At 44.5% G+C, this 25,612-nt stretch overlaps 2 protein-coding genes across 7 annotated transcripts in view; both read left to right on the top strand.

Moving 5' to 3' along the window:
- LOC135921382 (uncharacterized) overlaps window positions 1–13,229 on the top strand; it is a 52,249-nt gene extending 39,020 nt beyond the window's left edge. For all 3 annotated transcript variants that reach the window (XM_070526023.1, XM_070526025.1, XM_070526024.1), the window contains 4 exons: window positions 3,079–3,205; window positions 7,256–7,338; window positions 8,447–8,594; window positions 11,159–13,229. In XM_070526023.1, coding sequence (XP_070382124.1) covers window positions 3,079–3,205; window positions 7,256–7,338; window positions 8,447–8,594; window positions 11,159–11,606 — 806 coding nt within the window. In that variant the 3' untranslated portion in view covers window positions 11,607–13,229. The remainder of the gene's footprint in view (window positions 1–3,078; window positions 3,206–7,255; window positions 7,339–8,446; window positions 8,595–11,158) is intronic.
- Window positions 13,230–14,754: 1,525 nt separating this feature from the next.
- The window catches only part of LOC135921393 (zinc finger protein 256-like), a 112,878-nt gene continuing 102,020 nt past the window's right edge, over window positions 14,755–25,612 (top strand). Inside the window, exons 1-2 of one of the 4 annotated variants that reach the window (XM_070526030.1) lie at window positions 14,755–14,827; window positions 17,845–17,985. The gene's annotated coding sequence lies outside the window, so the exon portion shown is untranslated. Of the gene's footprint in view, window positions 14,828–17,830; window positions 17,986–25,612 lie in introns of those variants that run through there. The other 3 variants (XM_070526028.1, XM_070526026.1, XM_070526027.1) reach the window with 3 other exon arrangements.

Genomic DNA, 25,612 nt, shown 5'->3' with positions numbered 1-25,612 from the left:
GATTTTTCAGCCTCTGGTACACCACATCTCACCTTGCAGGTGACTCAGCAATCCGTCTGCAGTCGCATACGAGACATTTATAGAGCATTGCCGCTGGCTCAAGGGTGCACGGTTCTGCACCTGTCAATTTGGGCTCTACATTTTCCACAGTTTCATATACAAGAAATGTAGCTGCTGTCTCATCAATTTCGGCTCACGGCTGAGATGATCTGACGGTTAATCGCGGTGGCGATAACACTACTCGCGAGCAGAACAGTCCTGTGCTCCTGCTGAGGACAGTTCGCGGATTATCCGTGAGCAATCCCTGACGTAGAATTAGGAGGGGTACGAAACCAATACGCGCCAGAAGACGACACACAGGGACACACAGAGCGCTGTGTGTGTCCCTGTGTGTCTTCTTTTGTCCCTTATTCTAATCGCGCTACCGTACACCCCTTGAAGATGCAGCACCAACAAGCCCACATTGCCACCCTGAATATGTGCGGTCAGGTAGAGGATGGTGCAAAGAGAGGCACAATGCCACACGCGCCAAGAGACATTTTCTGGCTATGCGAGAGGTGTTAGTCACAGGTGCGTAGAAGGCATTCCCAGTTTGCTGTCGTGTCGACGTCCCTAAAAAACAGCAGCAAGGCTCCAACAGCTTTGCCCTTAGAAGCAACGTTTTGTTTTGTTTTTGTTTTTTTTTTGGGGGGGGGGGAGGGGGCTGGTTATTGTTGATTGAAGTGTTTCACTGCACGATGATTTCAACTGCGCTTCGCTTGTTTTTACCTACTACTTCATAGCAGTGCTAGATTATAGTCTCAGATATTACCGCGACAACCTTAAGGGCCAAGCGTCGCAGAAAATCCTCTGTCGGCGTCGGCGGAGCTGGCCGTGAGCGTAAATTTTCGCACACATATGAGTACCTTTGTGTTCCAACAAAACTGTTTGTTGACCTCGTTGGCGCTTGCTAAACGACGCGTTTTTGCCACAAGTTAAAACACACAAAAGTAAGACACACAGATAGACATAGACGCGTAGTTTCAAGCACATGCCATCCGTCCTGTTTTACATGTGTCTTAATTCTGTGTTTAAATTGGGGCAAAGACATGTATTTTACCATAAAGTCACCTGTTTATTTAACGCGTTGCTATATTGCATGCGGTAAATGCAGGTTCTATTACCGCACCATTCTATCACTAAAGATGCGCATACCTTGTCTTAAATTCTTTACAAAGTTGTTCACCGGAAATTTGAGAATGGCAGCCCGCAAACAAATGACACGCAAAAAGCACCTATAACTCATGCTTTCATTGTTAAATCTTCGAAGACTCAACTATTAAAAGTGCGATACAATAACGCAAACCTGATAATTAGGTTTCGATCTTTTAGCCGGGGATGGCTGTGAGTAAGCGTCATAATTGATTCGACGATGCTTCTTTTCTGGTACCCAATCCATATTTGCATCTACTCTAGATTCAAGGAGAATCAGCATTTTTCGCTTTCCGTGGATGGCTCCCAAGCATACATTGCTTCACGCCTGTGTTTCCTTAACTTCACCTACAGCAGTGCTCAAGTGGGATTCGGATAACCCCTTTATGAAATGCGACTACGTCGTTGGCTGACGAATGTACAGGGTCCATTACGAAAGTAATGCGTATTTCTTGGGAAAAATGGATTTATTAACCGGACCTATACAAATGGTTAAAGTTATTCAAAAGATTTCCCCCTGCATCAATACACTTGCAGAGACGTGTCCGCCACTCCTTGAAGGCACCCTGGAAGTCCTCGACGACAATGTTTCTCAGGAACGCCGAAACATGCTTTTGCATGTTTTCCACGGTCTCCCAATGCCTTCCTTTCAGCGCTCACTTCATTTCGGGAAACAAAAAAAGGAAATGGTGCACAGACCGAAGTCGGAAGTGTAAGGGCACGGGAACCGCGGGGGTGCTTCTCCGGGCCAGGAAGTTGGTAATGATGAAGGACGTGTGGCTGGGGACATTGTCATGGTGGGGCTTGCTCGTGTATTTGATGTCAGCCTTCCCGCGCGCGACGGGGTGTTTCAATATCTTCAGCACCTCCATCTGAAAGGCCGAGTTTAGTTTTTTCCTACGGTACAAACTCGAAATGAGCGAGTCCTCGGGCGTCAAAGAAGACAATGAGCATCGTTTCGATGTGAGACTTGCTCATACGCGCTTTCTTGGGGCGGGGGGATGATTTTTTGTGCCACGCGCTGCTCTGGCCTTTTGATTCTGGGTCGTACTGGAATATTCATTATTTGTCTCCGGCTACCACAGAGTTAAGAAAGTCCGGCTAATTTTGAATCCAATCAAACAATTCTTGACAGCTCAAAACTCGAAGTTCTGTGTGATCTTCCAACTACACCTTCGGCACAAGCTTTGTGTAGACGTCGCGCGTTTGTAGATCCTCGGACTATCTCCCATATACCGAAAATGTTCGTTGGCAGGGTGGTATCCTCGCCCCATTTCCCGATCGCTTTTGCAGCACTGCCATGGATAGACGCATCATGATATTATTACGCGCATTACTTTCATAATGGATCCTGCATGTATCATAGCAGGTCAACAATTTCTGGGCAAGCATTGAAGAAGAATGTATAGTATCTCGTCTGAAACGTATCACATCACTTTTTCTTTGTGCTCATCCACACGGACTATGTCTCATCCTCGTGATAGATAAACAAATAGCGGGAACTGCTTGAAGCATCTAATGCGCCTACTACTGGATGATGCAGGAAATATATTGTCAAGTGTTGCGCGCTCAAAAAAGCAACATGTTCATTTTTGTTTGGAACACAACGTTCTCTCTGCGGTTTGAAGTGGAGCGTAATAACCTTCCGAAGAAGCCAACATTGCACAATCTTTAGAGTGCTCAGCTCTCTCATCATCTCGGAGTTCTTTCATGAATTCAAGAAAGTTTCACACAGAAAAAAGCGCCGCATGCGCAAGCACTGAAATAGGGTTCCACGACCACTAAAAGCTTCTTGCCACGACCATAAAAAATTAATTGTTCCATTATTATGAATTGTCCTTTAACTGCTGCGAATAAGCACCTGTTATGTACTTTCATGCCACACAGATGTCTCGTGCAGTCATAGCATTACTTGCCGGAACATGGGGTCCACCACTAGTATCGATCACACACTGCCCAGCACAAGCTGCGCTGGCATGACGGAAGCATCAGCAAGTTTACAATACGACGCCAGGTAAGCTCACATTAGGAAAGGTTTCATTGCAAAACAATTAGCACATTAGAGGGAATGCTTGCCGTGGTGCAACTATGCCTGGACCTTCCGAATATTCAAGAGGAGGGGCAGCTTTGATGTCTTTGTGCATTTGGCAGGCGGTACTGGCATTTACTCATGGTTGCCACACAGCGACTCGATACAGAGGAAAAAGCATAAGGTTTCCTGCAATACACTTGATAGTACTCGCGCGCTGTAATCGTGAGCCACTATGGGAATAATGAAAGGACATAAATTTGTCTGATCATTCAGACGTTGTTGCTGATTCGTTGATTACGCTTTGTTTGCCTCCATTGTCTGCCTCTACTGTCAGAGGAATATAAACACTTGGAAGTGCGGAAAGCGCAGCGAGGACGTACAATTGCTACTGTTGGCAACGACTGAGCTTGCCGAGGTGGCCAAAGCGTTTTCCAATGAAGTCATGTACCTTTATGGAAACATTCAGAAACTCTACTGTCAAATCTGCAACCTTAAGCAATAAAGACACTGCAACGATCCTCGACGATGCACCCAACTGCAAACAATTTGTGTTGCAAAACACTCTTAAATGTATTATAGTTGGAACAGATCCTTTAGAAATCCTTCCAGATATATATTTCAAGCGGTTGGGTAATAAGCGAGTCATTATTGGAAAATACATTGTCTATAATTCTACGAGCCTTACATTCGGTAGTTGTTCTAATATCATAGCTGAGATGTAATAGCCTCATCTTTCGGAGCAAACTACGTCTTTTTTTCGCAGTATTTTGCCTACGAGCAACATGGCTGTGTGCCTAAAGCATTATGGAGGGAAACGTTCCCACAAAGGGACTCTCCCTCGTGAGTTGCGTCCCCATGATGAAACTTGTGCTTCAGCGGCAATATTTCACCTACCAATGTTAACCACCTCGGGCCTTTGTGTTCACGTGAATATTTGTCTCCTGCTATAGAATTCCTTAAAGCAAGACAATTGCTGCTACTGGCAACGACTGAGCTTGTCGAGGTGGCCAAAACGTTTTCCAATTAATTCATGTACCTTTAAGGAAAGGTTCAGAAACCCTACTGTCAAAACTACAACCTTAATTCAGCAATAAAGACTATGCAATTATCCTCTACGATGCAACCAACTGCGAACGATTTGTGTTACAAAACGCTCTGAAATCAATTGTTTTATGGTCAATTGAACACGGCGTGCCACCCGGCTGAAGGCGAGCGGGTGCTACATCAGCTTAATTATTAGACAGCTTAATTGATGCATCAATACAGCTACTCACGAATGGACGCTTCTGCACAAGTCGCGATGATGGTTGGAAGTTTATCCGTTAGAAATATCTGACGCTCATTTACCCATGTAAGAAATTATTTGCATATAAGTAGGTGGGCGAGGAAAGAGAGGCAGAATGACGAGAGGCGTTAGTCAGATCTGAGCAGCAAGTAGTCCCAATGTGCTGTTCAAGTTTTCTTGTCGGCATCGGAAGGAATATATTCAGCACTAGGGCTCTTAATAATTTGTGCCATTAGTAGTGATGCTTTTTTTTGGGGGGGGGGGGGGGGGGCAGTTGGAGTGTATTAATTCATGAATTCAGGGAGACTGCGCTACTCCATCTTTTAGACTGCACGTAAGATATGCTCGAGAATAGCCGAAATTATTGCATGGAACAGAGAAGATACTCGCATGAAGACTACGTGCGACATGAGATGTACCTTTCGTGTCAGGCATGCCATTTCTCCTTATCTGTTTGGTGCCGCTGTTACTGAGTTAGATCTCCAACTAAACCAAAAACTCTTCACATTGCTCATTTGGCGTGATTGAAGTGAAGAAATCCTATTGTATTTTACCGGCACTTTGGTATCTGTTTCTTTCTGCATGTTGCGAGTATTAAATGTGGTCCACGAAGAGGCGCAGGAAGGCATACGCCTCCAGCATTTTATTTCACCGGAAGAGAAAGAAAATGTGCCTGCAGAAATAAATTTAAAGGTTGAAAATTACCGATGGACATTTTAGCACGTCTGACCAAGTTGAACAATGCACTCGAACAATTTGATTCGGACGAGTTCGTTCATCTTGAGAACTTTGAATCAGCGTGAAGATGAGGAGGGCAACAATCGAAAACACACACAACATGGCGAGCGCTGCCCTATTGTGTGTTTGTTATTATTGTCATCGTCTTCCTCGCGCTGCTTCAATTTTTACTCAAGATGCATGTATTCCTCAGAGGGAAACCATCGCTTGTATTTTGAGCACATGTCTGAATTATCAACAAAGTCTGAAATGATCTCACCAGTCTTTGTCACTTAAGTGGCACAGGTAATATTCGGCTCGAATATACGTTTTCTATGTGCTTCAGTTCGTCACGTCTGTGACGCAATGTGTGGCAAGGCGTAAATAATTTTAATGATGGCATGTACTTTCCAGTGCATCAGCTTCACATCATCGCACAGCGATGGAAAAGGAACATTTTTTTACAAGTATCATCACTTGGATTCGCCATGATCCTCCGGCTTAAATCTGCAGTTTCGTTCCACTTCTCTATTGTGTACCTTCGTGGCTTGTAAATTTCTGTGTGAATTCAAGGCAGAGAGTCGGAGAAGGTTCCTCCGTGTGACACTGAAATATTGCGTCTCTCAAAGCAACCGATCTTTGTTGAAAATAAGGTTAAGGTTTGAAAATAAGAAAAAGGTTTAAGGTTGAAACTAAGAAATAAGGTTTCATTGAGGAATTGACTTTCGTAGATGTTTTCGTTATTCGTTTGATTGAAATACTTGTTTCCTCTAGTAATCATATTTGCCAAGTATTCTTCGCCTACTTCCATAGTTCAATACAACCCGAGAATACAGTGCAAACGGTACCAACGAAAACGAAGTGCTTCTGCAGATGACCTCTCAAATAGAACCAAGCAACCTGGATACCGCTCACAGCTTAATTAACCTGCTCTGCTAACAAAAATGTAAAGCTAATTGAAGAACAAGGGCTCGCTGCTTTATTATTACTTTTGATGGAGCGCTGATATCAAGACACTGATCAAGTTTAACAGGACAACCAGGAATCATTGTTCCAACAATGACAGAGATGTATGTTGGAAGAGTTGTTTTGAACTTGCCGTTTCAGGTCACGGAAATAAGCGAAGCTAATTGGACGGTGTGTACGTGGAGTTTTAGTTTGATTTGGACAGCGTACATATACCCTTTTATTCTTCGGTTGTGGCCGACCATAAGCACATTGTCGCAGGTGGGTACGTCGGTAGGTAGGCCGGATACGTACGTTCTTGTCCGGCGTCATTTCTGCAATCACACCTCTGTCTGGAGCACAGCAGCCTGGCGCTCTCGCCTTTAAACGTTTTCCATTTCTAGATAATCAACCACCATCGCAAGGCTGCTTTAATCACTGAAGACACCCAGCTCTTTGAAACATTCGGTGCATGCGCCACGTGTCAGTTTCTGGACTTCTTGGCTCTTGAAAGCGCAGGTGTTCGGGCTCTTTTAGACTGTCCAAATTCCTCAGTAATTTCGTTATTGCTTTTCATAATTGGCACTGGTTAAACGAATTTTAAGGTTTTATTTCCCGAGTACAAATGACTTCATCGTTTTACATAAACCTCCTAATAGAAACATAAATACACACTACATATGATTGTATAACCCTAGCACTTAGCGCAAATTACGTTTTCATGCGCGTTTCTCTCTCTATTTGCCGTTAAGCACCTCTGCAGTACCCATTAATCTTGTGGTTAAATTCGGGTGAAGCGGCACCGAAAATTTAGACCCCTTGAGGCTCTTTAACGTGCGCCTAATTCTAAGTACACAGGTGCTTTTACATATCGCCGCTATCGAAATGCGCTCGCCGTGGCCTATATTCGATCCGATGACCTCAATACTGAAGGTGTGTCGTAAAAAAATTCTTCTGTTCAGAGCAATTCGCACAAACACTTTTTTATCCACAAGCATTTCCATGCTTACCCATCGAGAAAAACCGTCAGTCCGTTACTCCATCAGTCCGTCCCAAATTGCCTTTCGTGCTGTCTCTCGTTTCAGTGCTAACGAAGCCATCACGCCACAGAAGTCGTGGAGCTCTCAGCGCCCGCCGCACTCAGTATTCTTCGCTGATCACCTTCAAGGTATCGGCCCGTGTGTCTCCTAAACGATCAGTAAGCGGCGTGAACACAGCGCGCGAAGCTATCAGCAGTCGGCACTCTTTGTCGGCATCGCAGATCGCTTTCAAGGCAGGGTCTGCATGGCGGTGCCTCCAGCCATGTACGCTTGGTCACCATTCATAACGCTTTGACGTGGATACATAAGGCGATAAAGAGCGATAAAGATTATAATAACCGGAAGGTCATCAGTACATCTGGTGTCGACACCTGCAGTACTTTGCGTAAGGAATATATGCTCCTTGTGCCACCATCCGCAGCAGTTCCCGTCACAGAATTGTCGTTTCTACTCGCCGGATCCAGTTCCACAACAATGATCAATGACAGCGGGCTGCGTGTATGTGAGCAAGTGTTGCAATGCTTACGCATACTTGGGTAACTCCTAGAGGAGTTCCTGCCCGACTCTTTTTCTTGTCCAGGCGCATATGAGCTTCCTCTTTGGTGAAAGTTTCACTGCTTCTCGGATTTAACTTATTTTTCTTAAACCGATCATTATTCGAGCGATTTGAAAAAAAACCATGCTCTCATTTCACCTCTGCCTTATACCGAGAAAATTATCTACAGAAAAGCTTTCGCATTAGGTTAGAAACTCTTTGAGAATGACTAGCCAGTACAAGTAAAATTTAATAGGACAGAACCTTGCGGACTCGCCACCATGAACTTCTTTAATAGCAGCATACTAGGATGTAGTGATTGGCCCGTGCATGCATGCCATATTTGGTTGTATGTGATGCAGCATACACGTCTCACGCAGTGTGGCTTATTACAAAGCCATTCCATTACCAGTGCGCGAAAAGAAGCACGTAAATGAAAATCAAGCATTGCAACATCAACCAAGCGCCCGTTAATGCAGAAAGCACCAAGAAATCAACAATGAATAAGTTTCGAAACACTAGTTCATCTTCTTCGTTCACACTAGGTTGTGTTTTCTGGCTTTTGTTGGTTACACTTTCAGGATCACTTAACAGGACAACAGTCCTTCACTGTTTATTCTTGCTTCCTGTGCGTTCATATCACGGAATGGTCCATTCTCGTGAATTGTGGCACCGTGAGGAATTTACGCCTCTGATTTCAGGGCATGCAAACAGTACTGGAAGCGGAAGCGCCGGTTTCACAGTACCGGTCTACAGCAGCAGCAGCGGTGGTGGGAGCGATGATTCAGTGGCAAGCACAAGCCACGCGGGCATGCAGGAAGCATCGGGCATGTCGGGAAATGAAACTAGGTGAGCCAAAGATTTGCAAGAACTCCTTTCGATAGAGCAACTCACTGAGACAACAGGGCATTCTGCCTATGGTTCAGTTATGCCTACACTGACAAACTTTTGCGATGAAGTTCTGACTATTCAAATGCCAAATATCAGCTGTTGTTCACGCAGTATGGCGCTGGAGTAAACAGGAGTCTTTAGGTCAGGATGTACTACCTAGGTACATGGGTAAGAATAAATCAGTCTTCTTGCCCACGAACATTGGGTAAGTTTGCGGCATTTAAAAAAACGTTCTATTACTATAGTTGGAAAAATTGCATTGTTGATTCACGTCATATACTAGGGAACAAAGTGAGACACTGAAGCATAAGAATTACAACTTCTTAACGCGAATATAAAAGCAATGTAACGGTTCTATCAAATGGAAGAAATAGCACATGTGAACTGTACAAAATATGCGTATAACACACCACTCTCAAATGGGGTCTTTCATGAGGAGACACCTTTGAAATCACTGCACACGGTTGAACAATTTCACGCATCTACAAAAGGTTGCAAAAAAAATTGTCGCCTCAGGTTTCTCTAGGATATGCAGCAAATATAACATCGGTGAAGTTAACTTTTAGGGAAGGGAAAATAGTTAATTTCTAGTTTGTGTTCTGTTTTTCACTTTGCGATTTCAGAATTTTCACTTGAAAACAAAAGCAAATGAAGATTATGATTTATGATTGCCGTAAATAAAATATTTCAATCAAATGAAACAATTTCCTTAAATGTGCGCGGAAGACAATCGCGAAATATGTTCTTAGACCTACACGTGTTCTCTGAAAATAATACTGCCTCTGTCGTGGCTTGTTAATCACCTGCTCTATATTTTATTTATTTATCTATTTATTTATTTATTATTTGCTTGAATAAATCATTATTTTGTTATAATTAATAAATAAATAATTCTTTATTTCTTTATTTACGTATCTCTAATTTGTTTATTACAGCCTCCGGTCTCGATACCAGCCAAGCTGGCATGATTTGAAAAGATCTACAAGTTAGCACGATAGGATAAACAGTACATTAGCAGAACAATAGCTAACAATGTTCATGTAGTGCTTAGCACAGAGATTTCAAAAGAGCAACAGACAAGATGGAAAGCAAAGACTGGGCGCGGGCATCTCTGCTCTACGCTCTTTTCCACACTGTACAAAGGATGTCGTACCAACAATGACTTGATTCAACGTTTGCAAACTTCATTACCTTAACGAGAAAACTACTGTCCATTATGGACAGAAGAGAGAAATACAGGTTATTTGTATTATATCAACGTAGATTGCACTGAACGCTGTAATGCATATCATCACAACGAGAAGAAGTTGGAAACAAACTTTTTCGGCAGCATATTTCATCAGCTGTGCGTGAAAACAATGAATGATATGAAGCATTTGTGCTCGCTGCGTATGGGGGAATAGGTTGTGTGCACGTCGGCTGATCGATGCCTTCGGTTCGAATCCGAGTCGAATGTTAAATTACCAGTTAGAAAGACGGCAGAAAAATTTCAATCTGCAATTTTGCTCTTTGTGTTCTACCCGTAGAGATTGTGTTAGGACATTAAATGCCCTTCAGGGAGGCTGTCCACCTGTATTTGTGTCAGGAACAACGCGAACGTGCCTTTGCGCGATTTTCAATTCTGAGGGCGAAAGCCTTGACTGGTTTTTTGCAACAGCTCCTACCTGGAAAGCGCGGCTCCAGCCCACAGACAAGACATAATAAGGAATCGCTCATACACCGTAAACAAGCAATGATCTATAGGCTGATAATGAATGAAGCAAGAACGAGAGAAGGAAGGAAGGAAAGAGAGACTCCAGGTATTGCATTAGGTTCAAGCATGTGTGGTTGAGGGGGTCGACCAACTGCGTCATACGTTTACTTCACAGTGCGGCTGGTTACGTTTTGTAATAAGTCTGACCTCTACCATCACATTCCTTAATGCACGACCACGTGACCAGCAAGCTTTCGCCTTCACCTGTTACAGAAGTGTAACATGCTACCGAACTTTTTTACTTTTCTTAATATACAGGGCATCCTAAAAATGTAGAGGAATTTAAGCTGATGCAGAACGGGCTTTTTCAATGTCGAATTCTCACTTCCAAGAAACATTTCAGGACTTTCTTCCTGGAAACTACTTGTGAGCGTGGTAAATGCACAGATGTACTTTAAATATATAAACATGCTATGTTTCTCCATTATAACTCCCTGCCAGACATTTCTGCTCACCTGCACTTGTTTTAGATAGGCTATACATGATGTATTACACCAAGCATTTTTCTTATTGCTTGCCACTTTGACGAAGATGGTTCTTTGGAAGTTTTGCAAGAAAGATCATCAAACGCAGCAGCGTTCGATTTACGCGAAATCAGAGCCCAAATAGAGCGCCAAGATAATATGCAGCAAGTGAGCACTCAGGTTCAGCTAGTCGCCTTAACAATAACGCAAGATTTATTTTGTCAACCTCTCAGTTGGCATATGTGTTTTTGCTCTCCCCTAGCATGAGCCGGCTATTTTGAGCTCCTTTTACCGTCTACTTACAGGAACGCTACTAGAAGCGGAGGAAGGGGACATCAAGAGCTGTCCGGTGTCTCTGGGAATGTTTCGAGATGGCGGGATGCCTTACGCGGGCATGCCAACCAGCACACAGGCGATACAGCCCCCATTTGTAAAGCACGCGATCAATCATCTGTGAAGCTGTCGGAGTTTGTAGAGTGCTGCCGCATCCGTGATGCCAAAAAGCACGAATGCGAAATCTGCGGTAAACTGTTCCACCGGGCTCGTCACCTAGATGCCCATAAGCGCACGCATACTGGTGAGAAACCCTACAATTGCGAAATATGTGGTGCATCATTCGCGCAGAATTCGGCTCTCTCTAGACACCAGCTCACTCACAAGGACGAGAGGCCCCATGTCTGCCATAAATGTAGTAAATCATTCAAAGCGAAACGCTATCTCAAGGATCATCTCAAATCGTGTTGTAGAAAATGAGCTTTCATTTGCGAAATATGTGATGAATCCTTTATAGACAACTCTCATCTCCGCCATCACTACGCAAGGGTGCACGGGCATATAATACTGCCCGAGTGATTTCGTTTGGCAGAGAAAGAAACACTTGACGGACAGCTGTGCCGGAATAATACGTGCTACTTAGGTTTAGAATAATCTGAAGATGCGATTCAACTGAATAGACACCCCGTAAGGCCTAGGCGTGTGCATTCGTAATATCTTGACTGGCGCGCAAGGTAAATAAATCTCCCACGCCATTTGTATACCAACGTGAGAGAGAAATCATGCAGGAAAACAACACTGACATTCTTTGACAGGAGCCAGCAACAACTAAATACATCGTATGGAGAGACCGGCTTCTCTTCAAAATTAAAACCGCTGAGGTAAATGTTCCTTTCTTAACGCTAGTAGACGAGACATTGTCGATACAAGTATTTATCGACCATCAATGTCGAAGTGCAGTTCAGGTCGTGGACCACGCTCTCTGTCTGCAGACCTATGTTGTTCGCGAATGTAGCTTTAGCAAACTCATTTCAAGACAAACCCTGATGGGCTGCAAGTATTTGTTTTGTGTAAGTACAAAGTGGAAATGTTCGCATAAGATCATTGACAACTTGTTTAGAGAAGTACATTCGGCAATCGTTTCGCATTACCCATCCTTTTAGTGATTCTGTTGTGTGAATAGAAGAAAACACCTCTCATTAGTGAGCCTTTACAAATCAAGGACTCTTGTTGTAGTAAACTAAAAAGTAATCTCTGATATTATGTGATGTTCTTGAGCACTGTAGCCTTCGACCGACAATACTTGCAGGAGCTTTTACGAAAATGTATAGCCACATTGTATAGATAGGAAAATTTATTTCCCTAGACGTTCCTCTCAATGGATTTAATATTTTAGCTATCTCTTTGTCTCTTATATTCTTACCGAAGATCTTTGTTGTATGCCACAAACTAAGCTGATGACAGTAGCGAGACAATAAAATTCAAATAGTTCAAAGCTTCACCTATGTGATATGTTCTCCTTCTATAAATTGTTTGTTATTCTTGTGTTATTGTGCAAGAATCTCCGTCAGGTCTAAATTGCAGATTTTATCCCCAAGAACGGTAAATGTTTTGACTAGGAGTGCTCTCTGCTTACAGCCGTGAAATCTTAGTCTGATATGACAAACGCATCCGTGCGAGCAATGACATGACAAGTAAGATTCAGGTTTTATGAATATTGGCGCCCCTACTTGTATATATCTGAATTTGAACACGTTTGAACTGCTAGCAAATGTTAAGTTACTGCTCAGCGCATGACACGCCTGCATGTATCAGAACATTCCCGAACTTTCTCGGCGGTTGTCTGTTTTGTCTACATTGTAGTCGAATCTTTTCTGTTCAAGTTGTACGCGCGACGTGAAGGGAGATGTGTATTCTAAAAGGCGTGCAAGCTCCAGCAATGACGGTGGAATCTTCGACGAATCACGTGGGAATAGCTGACGCTCATTAAACAATAACCACGTCTTGGATGATCGACGGATGTGTCCCGCACCATCTTTCCGCCCGAGTATAACTTCTTTTGTTGGTTCAGTCTCGCCCAATAAAGAGCATTTCCTCACCTAATGTTCTTGCTGCAGTGTTGCCCTTGCAGAAATGATTTTAGAGTGCCTAGAAAAATTCTATAGGCATCTTATCGACGACCTTGCTTTTCTATAGGTTTGGTCTTTTGGTTATTCAAATTATTCAGACTGTCTATAGACGAAAGTCGACAAAGTTTCTATTTCTTTTTGTCTACTCGCACTCTATCCCTTTATATCTCCTTTCATACTCGCTTTCTACCCCATCTATTATCCCCAGACTAAGTGTCGCCACCTTAACATCTGCAAATTTACCCGACGCACTGCTGCTACCCCACTCAAATCATTCGTTAAACTCGTTTCTTTTTGTTACTAGCGCACTCTCCTCTTGACCAGCTTTTCTAACACCAAAAACGCATGCATCCTAGGACAGCCATGGCTTCTGTTCTGCTTCTCTGAAGATTCCCGAATTCTCCCTCTCCGTCACCCAACACCCTCCAACGTCATTTTTCTTCGTTCTTCCTTGTTTTTCTGCTGCCTTCCCAGTTTTCTACTCTCATCCCGTCGTCATAGAAATCAAGCCACAGCGCTCATGTTTCTTATCAGTCTCTCCCTATACAGCCAGCTACCACCGACCACTAACCGCTACCTGTTGGATGATGTCATGAATGAATAAGAATTGTCAGGTCAGGAGAAATGTCAGGGGAATAAGAATTGCAGACACTGGGCAAACCGCCTTTGACGAAGATAGGCGCTCCTTTTGAAACGTTGGCCAGACTTTCTGAGACATCTTATCCTTGTGTACCTTTGTACTACACTGTTTTTGTCAAATGACTTTGAGAAGTACACTTCGCAGTAGCCATGCCTGTGAACACTGCCTCTGGAATTAAAAAAAACGTTGCATTCATGTTAAAAAATGGCAAGGCGGGATGCTCTGAACGACTTGTTCCATACTCGAATATTCGCTTGCAGCACGTAAGCTTTAAAGCATTTTTTTTCTCAAGTATTCTCATTATTTTCGTGTGGTTCTCGGTTGTCCATATCGTGCTAGGAATTAGGTTTTAAAGACACACAACGGCGCCAATGCAACCCCACAAAGTGCCTGGTAAGCTCAACATAACAAGTAACGAATAAACAGTAGGTGTATACAATAACTGCTATAGGGAACTTTCGTGCTAGAGTTCATGGCAGATGCAATGGGGCGCTCCAGCCAGCATCGAAATTATGCAATGTGCATGGATTTGCCTCGACGTCGTCCTTCTGGCTTCAAACGACTTCATCACGTACGCACTTGTCAACATAAATTTATCGCGGGCAACATAGTGCCTTAACACCCTTTTCGACTTTCCAGTTGGCAACATTGACAAGCTGAACCACTGCAATGTTTAGCAATTGTGCGCGTTCGCAGCGTCATCTCCACTTATAAAAGCACAGATTTCTCTGAATTTTACGACTGTAAATGCATACAAAGCGCAATCAACGAATCCACAAGAACGTCTGAAATCCAAAAGCATGAAGATTAGACATATCCAGGTGTTTCGCATCACTCCCATGATGGCTCAATGACTGCAGCGCCAGAGCTCCCTGTTGTATATTGCAGGAAACACGGTGGAATAAACCCGGCTTGTTTGACTGTGAGCGAACGTACGTATGGCAATTTTGAAAACTTCTTGCACCTTCATCCGAAGTCGAAGCTCCTGAATCGACACGCATCTCCCGGCACGACAATGGATGTTCTTTTGCAAAAAGCGGGACCCGTTCCTGTATTTCTCTGGAAGTATACGAACTGACTTCTGTAGACCAAGAAATTTTAGTGAAAAGACAACCCGTACATATTTTTTCTCAGGTTAGCCCAAATGTTTAACATCCATTTAGGATGACAGAAGCCGTGAATTGCTTTCCCGTAAATGTGGTAATGTGTGCACCGAATTTTTCCAGGGCGCAGAAGAAATGGCTCCTTTGTTGATGTAACCAGGTGTCTGTCTGTGTCTTTATGTATTCATGTCTGTGTATTAGGATCCTTCTTCAATTTACTTCAAGGAGCGTTGCAGTAACCAAGGAGAGCCAAAAAGCCCGATAATGGGTCTGTAACCTGTGCAGTGGCGTTTGCATCCGTTCGTGTGATTTGCATGTGCATCGTGTCACGTGCTTCGACAAGAGGACTTACATATGCGAGCAATGCGATGCATCGTTCGACTCGCGCGCGACGACAATCATCGCACGTGCCATAACAGCGTCTGACACTTGCAAAGAATGTTCCAAATCTTAAGCATGCATATTGCTAAGAAACCATATCGGTGCCGGGAATGTGGCTCTTATTTGGGCGGGAAAGATATCCTGTAGACGGCCATTCCAGTGTGAAGCGTCCTAACTATATGCACTGCGCTGCTGCCTTTCTTGTTTACCTTGCGACGAGCGCAGATATTTGTGAGCAGAAAATAGAAAGACTGTTAGGTTATGATCGATGAGTCCAGGAATTCTCTCGTCCATAGTTACCGCAGAACTTACGACAATGCGGAAAAAGCAATCTCGAATTCCATGGCACGCCTGAATTTGAATGCGAAGCGTTCCTGTTAAGTGTAGCTCAGTTTTTGATACCATCTTCCTAACCGTTTTCGTTGGCAAAGCCGCACCTTCCATATATAACGAAAACACCGCTTGCCTTTCACACGTGATATCGCAAGCGTCACTTTTCGCAGTGCGCACTAAGTATAGGCGACGGGCCACCAGTTTGGGAACACAAATTTTTGCGATCATGACATGTCGTACCAAGAGTCTACATTTAAAGGGAAGCTTTCTATGTCTGGCTGACTCGTCCGTGGACGCCGAAAACGCAATGCAGGAAAGCCAACTTGCACAGCTACGTGGAACACTACAGTTTACAGTGGTCACTACACTACAGCGTCCAGTAAACGGCCCGTCAGTGCCTGATAACGCCGCGAAGCGACAAGCGCTCAGCAAGAGTAGCGCATGCGCACAAAGTTCACTGGAAGCGCAAGCTGCGTCTGCTGGCATGACGCCACCCCTGTCGCAATTAGGTGAACCTCCCTGCTTATCAGTGGTAGGAAGTGCACGTGAACAAGGGCCCACCTTAGGATGTGGAAAAATAAATCAAACCCCTTAAAGAAAAAATGGTTAAAAGCCACGCTACCCAGACGAACTGTATATATTTTCACCGAAGAAGCCCGGCAAGTGCGAAGCATATGCAGTTTTTTATTTCTAGGGAGTGGGAAGGCAACACGGCAATTTATGGACAACCAAACAAAGTGAGCGCCCTCCATCAGGCGATAAGAATTATGTGCTTCATCGGAACAGAGCCTGAGAGTCAGAAGAATTATCACATGTGGTAATCATACGCTAGTTAGGGCTAACTTGTTTTGTATACCTCCTACACTTTCACGAGTCCTTACAGGAGCAACAATTCCTCCCCTGCCAGCTGGGCGCTTCACTTTGACAAGAGCGTGAAATAAAAGTAATAACGTCATAAGAACGATATTTCTTTTTGGAAGTGAGGGTTAGTTCGCCTAAATGATTTGGTATGAAGATAGAAAGGGTAATCGGGGTGTGTCAACATTGTCTATGCCGACGGCGCGGTCAGTCCACTCAACGGAACGGTCGCGGCGGCTGCCATGACGGAGGACTCACGCGTTAACATTTCTGCCTCGATCAAAACAGCGCGCACCGATGTGGCTGAGGGGGTCGCATTAGCCCTATCAGTGGCGCACGCCGCTGTGGATTCTACCATTACAGAAGTCTGCACCGATTCCCAAAGTCAATACCGTTACTTCCTTCCAGGCGTAGCACCTACGACGGTCACACACTTTTTACAGAACATTCCTTCGCTTTCCCACAAGGTGACCAACACGTGGGTACCTGAACATGAGTGCGTCCAGGGGAACGAGCGCGTTAATGCGCATGTCCGAGGTCTTTCCCTCCGGACCCGGGACGACCACTCACCCAACCCCATAGAAAAACCAGGAGAGGGGATCTGCACCTACAACCAGATTACCACATATTACAGGGATCGTAGACGAGATCTACCTCCCCCTTACCACTCCCTTACCGCCAATCATAGTTCAATCTGGCGCCAGATCCAGACCAAAACATTTATTTCTCCCTATCTCGCACATTTATTTTACCCTGCTCTCCATAATCCACAATGTACCACCTGCCGAGCGCCCCGGGCACATCTTTTCCACTGTTTGTGGAGCTCCCGCAATCGCATGGAGGTAGAGCCTATTCCCAACCCTTCCTTTTCGTCGTGGGAGGCCGCTCTTCGGGCCACTTGCTCGGGTGACCAGCTCTGGCTGGTGGACAGTGCTTGCCTAAAGATGTCGGTCGGGGGGTTCCCAGACGTCTAGGCGGCCAACCACTATGAAATAAATCAAACAAAGTTTTATCCATCCATCCATCCTAACGCCACGTGACCGCTTTTTTCTTTTTGGAAGTGAGGGTTAGTTCGTTTAAATGATTTGGCGGAAATATAGAAAGGGTTATCGGGGTGCCTCTGTTAGCATTCAAAGATTTGCAGATTAGCGTTACACTAGCGGCGCACTCTATCGTCTCGTTTTTACAATATATGCTATGTCATTTTATTCTAAATCCCGAAGTGCCGAAAGCGTTAATTGTGTTCCTTCTGGGCGCTCGGGGCGCATGCGCAGTGATTCAACATCACACAGTGGCGAATACGTACCAGACCATTCACCAGCTTATTACCAGACCAGCTTCACGGACGAAGCAACCCCGAGTGCAAGACGTGATGATACCCAGAACGTTTCATCTACTCCGCCTGCCTACACAACGTGAGTTTAACCACTTGTAAAATTTTCATTGAATACTGTCAATTGCAGACGCGACGCAGAAAGAAGGCTTTAACCGCTAGGCATATTTGTCCGCATAAAACGCTCTTTCTTGTCTGCCGACTTGAGCTTTAAAATCGGCGACGTTCTAAGAAAAAAACGCGTCGTTGAACGGGTGGTGAGAAAATATTGTCACGCTCTGCGCAAAGTCACCTGTTTAGCGCTTTGGGGAAGACTTGTTAGAACCTGAAGCGAGTTTATTTAACAAGGATAATCTGTTTCGTTTGTCTGATTATTCCACTACACACGCCCCACTAGGGGCTGCAAATCAACGTCCCGGGTGCAATACCGCATGTGACGGCCGTATTTCGATGAAAGCGCACTGCAAAAAGGCTCGCGTTTACCTGCATTTAGGTGCTCGTCAAAGAAGCCCCAGGCGGTGGTGAAAACTTAAGCGCAGTACCCCTTGTGTGACATGCGTTTTATGAAGCCATGGCTCTTGAACAATAAACCTTCGAATTAATCATTTTAAGCGAACTCCACAACTGCTTTGCCGAGCCGGTAAGTGATTTCCGTAATTTTCCAATAAAAAAAGAAACTGTGACCAAGGATATGTAGTTCCTGCATACAGCTATATTTTCACAAAATTAAGCCCAGTGGAGGAAAAGCCACAGGTTGGCTTAAAACGATTGCTGGTTCATTTGCCTGTGTTGCCTAAGGATGACAAATACGTATAAAAAAGAAAACGTACAGCCGCGGCCATGTCTGTGTAGAGCGCGCGAGCAGACGGCCTTGCTCTGCGGGCGACACCGTGCGGCAGTTACGGGATCTGACGCACTGTGCCCATGAGCATGCGCGGCCTAATAGACGTGCAGGTCGGCGCACGCTGCTTTAAACCAGAAATTATGTTGGCAAGCGCACGTGTTTTGCCGGTTGTGCGCATTACCCGAGGGCGCCATCTTACTACGCGCGATGACAAGGGAATTTCGCACGTGAGTGATAGCGTGATATGAAAAACTGTGTCTTCACCAATCCCAGATAATGTTATTGGCCAATGAAATGACAACATCGCATGCGTGTTGTCTATATTAGACATAGAAGTCAAAGCTTTTCGCAGAATTTATTCGCAATGGCTCCCCGACTCACAGTGGATGAGCGACGCGCAATCGTTATTATGGGGCGCACAATGTCCCAAACAGCGATAGAGTCGCGGGCGCGTGTTATCAGTTGAAACGCGTAATCTTTTGCCATGGCGATACCGAGAGCGCCCTGAGGAAGCGTACACATTCGGTTAAATGACTGCCCGTTTCAACGTTGCCACTCGTGCAATGCAGTTCTGCATGTATATTAGGCCACGCATGCTCCTGGGCACAGTGCGTCAAATCCCGCAACTGCCGCATGGTGTCTCCCCGCAGAGCAATGCCGTCTGCTCGCGCGCTCTACACAGACGTGGCCGCGGCTGTACTGTTTCGCAAGCTGAACCATTTCCTGCACGGAGTAGTTTGGCCGATGAAATCACTTCAGTATTTTTTGAAGGGTTGTTTTACCACTACAATTTTTACCAGAGTGCTGTGAACAGATTTTAAACGACGAAACTTGGGCGGCTTTATACATCAGCGATAAGGAAGTGGAAAGTCATGGTAATATTCCACGGTAGCACTTACCATTTGCGAACAACAGCAGTAGGACGTCGCTTTTCAGCTACGCTCCGGCTGAGCATTGTATCTGTCATCAGACATTTTTCATGCTGTTATGACAACAAATTTGATCCTTCAAAAAAATTGTCGGATAGGCTGATGCTAGTAGCACAGTAGGAGAAAACATACCATCGCTTGCCGAGAAATGTTTGTGAAATCCATCCTCGTTGATTCTCAATTCATTCGAATTTGTCTTTTCGTTCTGAATTCTTCCAATTAAGACATGGCTACGAAACAGAAGTCTGTTTTGTATATAGGGTAAATCACTTAAGCCCACACTTTCAAATATTACATACAATACACTGTAGTCCTCATAGCCCCTCAATCCATGAGTGATGAATCTAATTAGCGTGAAAACTCCACATCTACAACGGCGATGCAGATATACAACACGCAAGAGGGAAGTACAAATGGCTGGCTTGCATTATAATTGCTGAAACCATCCAACCACTAATTTTTACGCTTCAACCTGTTTTATTATTGCAAAATAAATTTCCGATGGAGCTAAACATTTTATTCTGAAATTGTCAGTCTTCTGCCACCATATCCAGCTTTTCTGGACACGTACCAACTAGCGCCCCAAGCGGCCCCGGCACGAAGCTAGCGCGTTTTCAATGGAACGAGCGGGTTTTTCGCGAATAACAAAAGCTGCAGGTCGATTATTGAAAAACGCAGGCGACAGACGTGTTCTGGAAGACAATCCACACGAGCCAAATGCAGTGATCACGCTAAGGCACGTAAGAATTTTGTTCCCACAGCGGTTAAAGGTTTAGCAATGGGAGCCTATGGAAACGACGAAAATTTGTACTCGATTTTCGAGGCACGAACGGTGCCTGTAATTAACCTACGACGTCTATCGTAATACGCAGTGCAGCGTATGTAGTCCGGAGACTCAGCTTTCGATTGATGCCTATCTCGACTCTCCACACATGGCGCAACATTGTTCCCAAAAGCGTTTTTTGAAACACTGTCGTGAAAATTCACGTGGTATCTATAAAAACATGAGCGTAACACTGGTCGCAGCCTCGGAAGCCGTGGCCGAGCGGTAGAATCGCGCGCACCTTTCGTCTCCCTTCGCGGTGGCCGCGGTTCGATTTTCGCTTCGCACTTTTTTTTTTAAGCCGCATAGGGCCTAGTTTTATAGTTTGTCACTAGATGGCAGAAACACAAAATCCAATATTTGCTTTCGGTTCTGGTTTTGCAGCGTTGCAGTTTTTTTTTTTTAGAAGCCGCATAGGACTTAGTTTTACAGTCTCTCAACAGATGGCAGAAACACAAAGCTCATGGTTTGCTTTCGGTTCTAGTTTTCCAGTGGTTCTCTTGAAATATTATGTTTTCTATTTTCCTTCCTAAAACATAGCAGTGTTGTGTTCATTAGTTAGGTCACCGCATTTATGAATATTTTATTCATTGGACATCATAACTAGAAGCTTGCGCATAGCTTTGTGTTATGCAAAAAAAAAACACTTTAGTGCTTAGTAGCGTGGAACCTGGGAGAACAAAATGGCTATTCTTATTGCGTTCTTCTGGAAGGTCCGTTATCACGACTTTCGCCTGTCCTTAATGGCACATACTCCGAGCGAATTAGGTCCACCTGGGCCACAATGCCACCCGGTGGCCAGTGCTATTCCTATGCAACATTCGTGCGGAACGAAGGGTCTGCTAAGCTGAGTCGCTGCCCGAACGTTAACTATTTCTAAAGATTCATTCAAATAAAAAATGCGCCAACTAGGAGAAGACGTGCAGCGTGTGGATTAATAGCTACTGTTAATGTGTTGCCTACAGCCAAGTGGTATGAATGTGTAGGTGTGCCCGTAAAAAATCCATTTGAATAAATGTCCCGTGTTGTGGCTGCCCCGGTCGCTCTACAGAGAAGCTAGCTTGGCTAGCCGTCAGTATTTAGGATCAACACATGGCGTCGCTCGTTCGGTGCAGTTGCTTTTAATGCGCAGCATTCGTTGGCGAGTACCCCAGAAATTTGGTAGCAAAATCATGCAAAATCGTGTCTGTAACGCCAAAAAACTTGACGCATTTCCCATATGAATACATAGGTCTTCATAAAAAGGGTTGGGGTGGCCAACTTGAAATTGGAAGTGCCATCAGTATCAATTTGGGCGTGATACAGGGATGGGCCAAGCTGAATTTGGTAGTGATATGGGAGTGGCCCAACCTAAATTTGGGGTGAAATGGTAATGAGTCAAACTGAATTTGAGCCTGATATGGGGGTGGCCCAACCTAAATTTGAGGTGATATATTGGTGGGTAAGCCTAAGTTTGGGGGAATATGGGGGGTGGGTCAGCCTGGATTTGGGGATGATACGGGGCTGGGAGAACCTAAATTTGGTGGGATATGGGTAGTGGGACACCTTAACCATGGGGGTGACATGGGGCTGGGCGAAGCTGAATCGGGGGTGTAAAGGGGATGGGCTAACCTAAATGTGGGATTGATTTGCGGTGGGCCATCCAAAATTTGAGGTGATAGAGGGGTGGGCCAGGCTAAGTTTGGGGCTGATATGGGGGTGGGCCAACCTGGATTCGGGGATGATGTGGGGGTGGGCCAACCTAAATTTGGGGTGACATTGGGACCGGCTAACCTGACCACGGCGGTGATGTGCGGCGGCGCCAAGCTGAATTGGGGGGTGATATATGGGTGGACTAACCTTAATTGGTGTGTGATTTGCAGTGGGCCATCATAAATTTGAGGTGATCGAGGGGTGGGCCAGCGCTAGTTTGGGGCGGATATGGGGGTGGGCCAACCTCGATTTGCAGGTGGTATTGGAGTGGGCCAACCTAAATTTGGTGGTGTTGTGGAGGCAGCACAGTTTGTATTCGGGGGTGATTTGGGGTTGGTCCTACCTAAATGTGGGGGCAATCTCGAGGTCGGCCAATCTGAATTTGGGGGCGATATGGGGGTGGACAAGCCTAAATTTTGGGGTGCGCCGACTCGAAATTTGGACGTCGATTTACGGAAATTCGTGCGTGCATGCACCAACTTGAAAATTAGAGGTGGCCCAATTGAAATTTGGGATTGCGATTTGAGTTTAAGAGGAAGCTTTAGCTCGGGCCCAACTCCGACGCGGCGTATTCAAATACATGTAAAACGCAAAAACGTTTTTATGAGATAACCCCTGGACCGATTTTGATGAAATTTGTTGCATTTGAAAGAGAAAGTTAAATTCTAGTGACTGTTGTAGCGGAATTTCTATTTAGGGCTTGAATTTTCTTAAAACGATTTTCAAATATTTGACCGTTTGAAAAAAAATAGAAGCACGAAGTTTACAAATTCATAGTTCTGCATAAAGAATTCATATCACGGTTCTGTAAACGGCATCTATTAGACCATTCAAAGCGGACAAATTCAATATGTCATTTTACATCTTACATAAATTTGTTACGTTGGTTACGACGGTTTTGCAAAAGTTGTATTTCCCTATGATTAATTTTTTTATATTCATGTGTAACATATCAATTTTGTCCGCTTTGGATGTACTACTAGATGCAATTGACAGAATTGTATTATCGTATTTAGTGGTTGAGTTACAGAGTTGTAAAGTTCATAGTTTCGTTTTTGAAAATTTTCGATTTTCGGCAATTTTTAACGAAAAATTGACAACCTAACTCAAGAATTTGAAACCAACCGTCACTAGATTTTAAGTTTTTCTTTTAAATGCAACAAACGTCGTGAAATTTGGTGCAGTGGTTGCCGAAAAAAACGAATTCTCCTTATACATGTATTTAGATAGGAGCACTCGAGCTAAAGCTTCCTCTAAGGCTGGGCGAAAAGAAAATCGGGCGTGGCCGAATTTAAATTTGAGGGAGGTGGGCCAATTTAAATTTGAGGGTGTGCCAACTTGAAATTCGGGCGTGAGCCTACTTAATGTTTGGGGTGGGCCAATTGAAATTTGGGGGCCTGTTTACGAATAGTTAGACAACACCAGTGGTGTTTCTGCATCTTTTTCATCATCGCAAAGTACTTACATTAATAATTGTTAGTCAATACCCCTCAAAGTGAGCTACCACTCGAGCCTTCCCAGCCCACTGAGCTAATAATGTCACAGGAGTGCTCTCATCGTGACGACTGCGACGTTCAATGTGGAGATCCACAAGAACAAATCGCAGATAGAGCTGATCATTTTCACACCAATGCCATTGTTAACACTACTCGCGCGTGCTAGACGTAACACAAGCCTACAACGATCATAATTCAACTTTCCATTGCACGCTAGTCGACACGCTCTCAGTGCACTATTTCGCCAATCATTGGATAGAGCCTTGCTGGATGTTTTACTGTCGTGTTGCGTCGTTTTTCACGAAGGCCCTCTCCCGAAAAGAGAATACATTTTTGAGATTGACGAGGCAAGCTAGTATATAACTCATACGAAGCAAATGTATAAACGGTTATAGTGATTTTTCAAAAATCAATATAAATAAATAAGATTTCAGATGGTATTGTTTCGACCGGGCATGACAACGAGTTTTTCCCGCCTGTCACAGTGATTTGATCGAAAACCTAATCATTTTGCTCAAACGTGTTGCCCCAATACTACATGTGCTAAATGTAGAAAAGTGCGGTGCGTAGTCACAGCTTCAAAGCCAGTCTATTTTGTGTACGGTTGTTGATATTGTAGTAATGTGGAGTTTTCTTCTTTATAAGAGCACAAAAAGAAGAATATAACAGATGGTAGCTAAGCGCGAAGTAAATTGGAAGATCTGAAACCAGCAATTATTTTTAATTTGTGGGTTGGTCTTCTCCACCGGTAGATCGCTGTCGGATAACTTCAAAGAATTTTGTTTGTGTGCAACTGCAGCAAAAACGAAAATAATACCATTTCATTGCCAGGACCTCTATGCCCTCCACACACACAAGAAGGACACCAGATAATTGGCAATATCAGTTTATAAACTGACATTGTTTTACTAGTTTCAGTGTAGCGTGGTGCCTGCGGACGGAGTATTTTCTTAGTATCAGTCCAGTGTTAGCAGTGAGCAGCAGTTCGGTCTACCATTCCCATGAGGGCATACTAGCCATTGTAGCGCTTTACTGTAGGACAAATTAAGTGCTAAAAACTCGGTGTGCCTTGTCCTTTCCGCGGGTCGTCCATCCATTCTGTTATGGTGACGATCAACGTTGTGTCCGTCAGGCCTCCTCCTCATTTTTAGCTTCACCATCGCGAGAGTGGACAGAGGAAGGAAGCTTTCTTCACAATCAGCCCCAGTGGGATTTCACCACTCGTAACTCGTAAGGATGCCACTCACATTTCACCACTCGTAAGGATGCTAAGCACATCCTTATTTTCACAATGACTAGAGTACGAAGAAAAAGTAGAGCGTTTGTCGCTATCACTACCATGAACCCATGTCAATGCAGATATAAGTACGTGCAGGGGCTGAGTATGCTAACCTCTCCGCTACCAGCTGCTTCCACCACCTTAGATTTTCCAGGCATACCTGTTTCTTGTTTTCATCGCAGACGCATGCAGGGTAAACGCGGATAACTAAAAAATCTCAGTGCCCTTCCAATCTGTGGAGAAACATGACCTGCAAAGCTGTGTATGTGGGTCCCTTAATGGCGAACTGCACCTCCACCGTATGTCGGCCCCGCAGTGCACTGTCTTCGGGATAGGCCCACGTATGGGGAGTGCTTAACGCCTGCTTCATCTCCGCCGCGGGTCTCCCCGGCATGGCGTTACATTCGGTGTCAGCCCACATATGAGGAGCGCGGAACGCATGCTTCACCACCACTGTGGGTCGGGCCGGTATTACGCTATCTTCGGGATTTGGCTCTACACGCGGACGCGATAGTGGGGAAAGTAGCCTTTAAGAGGAAGCTTTAGCTCTGGTGGTCCTATCTAAATAAATGTAAAAGGAGAACTCTTTTTTCTCGAAAGCCACTGCATCTAATTTGACAAGCTTTGTTGCATTTAAAACAAAAAC

Source organism: Dermacentor albipictus, chromosome 9 (assembly GCF_038994185.2).
Source record: "Dermacentor albipictus isolate Rhodes 1998 colony chromosome 9, USDA_Dalb.pri_finalv2, whole genome shotgun sequence".
NCBI classification, from domain to species: Eukaryota; Metazoa; Arthropoda; class Arachnida; order Ixodida; family Ixodidae; genus Dermacentor; species Dermacentor albipictus.
This window is presented reverse-complemented; position numbering and strand designations above follow the sequence as displayed.